Raw genomic sequence first — 2,559 nt, forward strand, 5'->3', positions numbered from 1 at the left:
TAGTTTTGGTTGTTGAGCTTCTTGATTCCTCCAACAACTTGAAGATCACCCATCGTATCGGCAAGACTTTGACTACACCGAACAAGCTTGAGTGACTACCGTGCAGAGTAATACACTACTCTCGACACAAAGAAGCTCCCTCTCAAGGTTTGTGATAACCCCAGCAATAATCTCAAGAAATCTTTTCTGATGTGGAAGATCAGTCAAAACTGCAACCACAGAGCATACTCGGAATTTCAAGAGACTTTACAACCAATGCTCTACCAAGAACGATCCCTGACCGACTTGGCTCTGATACCAATTGTTGAATAAGAAGAGTATCCAAGATAACTCTAATGATCCCAAGAAGAAGAAAATAGAGCACACTCTTAAAGAAAGCTCACAAAACAAACTAATTAGCAAAGCTTTTCTTATTTAGCTCTAGGCTTTGTTTTTCCTTGGATGATATACAATGCTTGAGGACTTGGGTATTTATAGCAAACCAAATGAAAGCTACACCACACACTTAATTAAACTAAGATTATTTGCTATCACACAAAACCCATTAATTGCACCTAATTTTTTCCACTCAACCATACCTAACATTGATTCTACCTAACATTGATTCTCAACAATTTTTCCATCCAATTTTACTAACATGACCAACTTTTCAATTTCCGATTAATGTCTCATCTACACAAATACTAATAAATGCCTCAATAGTTGCATTATCCCATATTGCCTTACTTTTCTTTTCGTTATCATCCCCGTGTTCAAATTTTCTGCACCTATTTTGTGTGGCTTCTTTGTGGCCTTTTATTATTGATTGACACATGTTAAGTTTATGACAACAAAGTTAAGAAGTAAGTTTATAGATATGTGACAATCAATGATAAGGGGCACAAAAAAAATCGCACATAAAAATAAGTGCAGAAAATTTGAATTCATTGTCCCTATGTGCATTTTGTGAATCCTTAACTACATTCTTAGAGGATAAAAAAAAAACATAGAACATAATAACAACATACACCACTGCATTATGAATTAATTATGTCCTAGTTAACTATGCATAGACGCAAAATTACAAGCTTAAAAATAAAAAATAGGAGCAGTCATAGAATGCTAGCAGACACAAAGAACAAATGAGAAAGAAAAGTATTTTTAGGCCTTATGACACCTCATCTGTCAATCATAAGTCTCAATTACTAACGTGGGTTTAGAGTTTTCGAGTCAAATTCAATCAATGCATGAAGACTGGACCACTCAATTTACCAGTTACGGGCAAAGACATTTGAAATAAAACTAGCATTTACAAAATAGTTAAATTCAAATTCAAATGTATGTGCATGAAGATGGAGAGAGACTTGGGAAAGATGCAGACCAAGAGAGTGACTGCTTCAGTCTTCAGCACGATATGAAAAACTCGTGGGTTTTTTTTTTTTTTTTTTATAGAGAACTTTAATGAAAAATTATCGGTAATGTTCACTTTAACGAAAAACCATATTTTTACACTAAAAAGTTAATTATGGTACTATTCACTTTACCCTTTATTTTGTCCTTATTATTAAAACTCAAAATTTTCAAGTCATTTTCATTAGTTTTCATTTTTTTATATGGCAACGTTAAACCTAGAAAAAATTGGTAAATACAATTTTGATATTTTCTCAAAGTCTAAAGGCATTTTAGACTTTCTAAATAAAAAAATAGGAATAGTTAGGAATTGAAAAAGTTTTATTAAAGGGAGCCAAATACTTCTTGTGTTTTCACCTGGTAGCACATTTAGAGCAAGTCCAACCCAAGACAATAGGCTGGTGTAAAGTCCAAAAATTGAGTCGGCACCCCCAAAAAACACTCCAACCGAGCCTAATAGGCTGGCACCCAGGCAAAGCCAGTCTCTAGGCCGGCCGAGAATGTGTTGAGCCAAGGCTCGACCTACATGACGCCAGGCTTCTGTTGAACACGCTGTCTCCCATTGCCCTCACGAATGCCACAAGCCACTTCGTTTTCCTGTACTCCATCCACAACAGTGCCATCTGGATCTTGTCCGGGTCCTGCTTCGGAAACCCGACGGCCACGAACACCTTGTTGAGGTGGTCCAGGTTGAGCTCCGCGATCGTGCGGTGAAGGTTGAAGCCCCGGGTGTCGAGGTCTTGGTCAGAGATTGAGTATTGGTTGGTAGTTAGGGAGCGGCGCAACATGGTGAGGTTTTGCGAGGGAGTGGAAGCGGTGGCGGTGCTTCTGAGGTGAAGACAGGGGAGGGGAGCGATCATGTTTGGGAAGAGGTGAAGTGATAAGTTGGATAAATAAAATGTCAGAAATTAATAATATTTTTTTATAAAGTCATAAATTCAAAATCAAATTATTATTATTTTATTATTTAATAATAAAAATTAATAATATTTTAATAAAATTGACTAGGCTATTTAGTTTTAGAGGTGGAGATGCATTTGGTCAATTAAACTGTTTATGAAGTCTATCACTGTTCACTGAGTGGATTAAATGGGATGGGTGCCAGTGCATTTTTTAGGGGTAGACTTGCTCTTAGGAGGAGGTGTTTCTTTAGAACCCACTCCAATTGCT

General features: G+C 36.8%; 1 protein-coding gene across 1 annotated transcript; it reads right to left on the bottom strand.

The window, feature by feature from the left end:
- Positions 1-1,147: 1,147 nt before the first annotated feature.
- Positions 1,148-2,249, bottom strand: LOC125473923 (serotonin N-acetyltransferase 2, chloroplastic-like). The gene is made up of 2 exons (XM_048577345.1): positions 1,916-2,249; positions 1,148-1,161 (listed from the first exon to the last, which is right to left on the bottom strand). The coding sequence occupies exons 1-2, from the start codon at positions 2,247-2,249 to the stop codon at positions 1,148-1,150; spliced, it is 348 nt and encodes a 115-aa protein (XP_048433302.1).
- Between the last annotated feature and the right edge of the window lie 310 nt (positions 2,250-2,559).

This window comes from the organism of the source record quoted next, unplaced genomic scaffold, assembly GCF_019419815.1.
Source record: "Pyrus x bretschneideri cultivar Hongxiangsu unplaced genomic scaffold, Pyrus_bretschneideri_v1 Contig11, whole genome shotgun sequence".
In the NCBI taxonomy this organism is placed as follows: domain Eukaryota; kingdom Viridiplantae; phylum Streptophyta; class Magnoliopsida; order Rosales; family Rosaceae; genus Pyrus; species Pyrus x bretschneideri.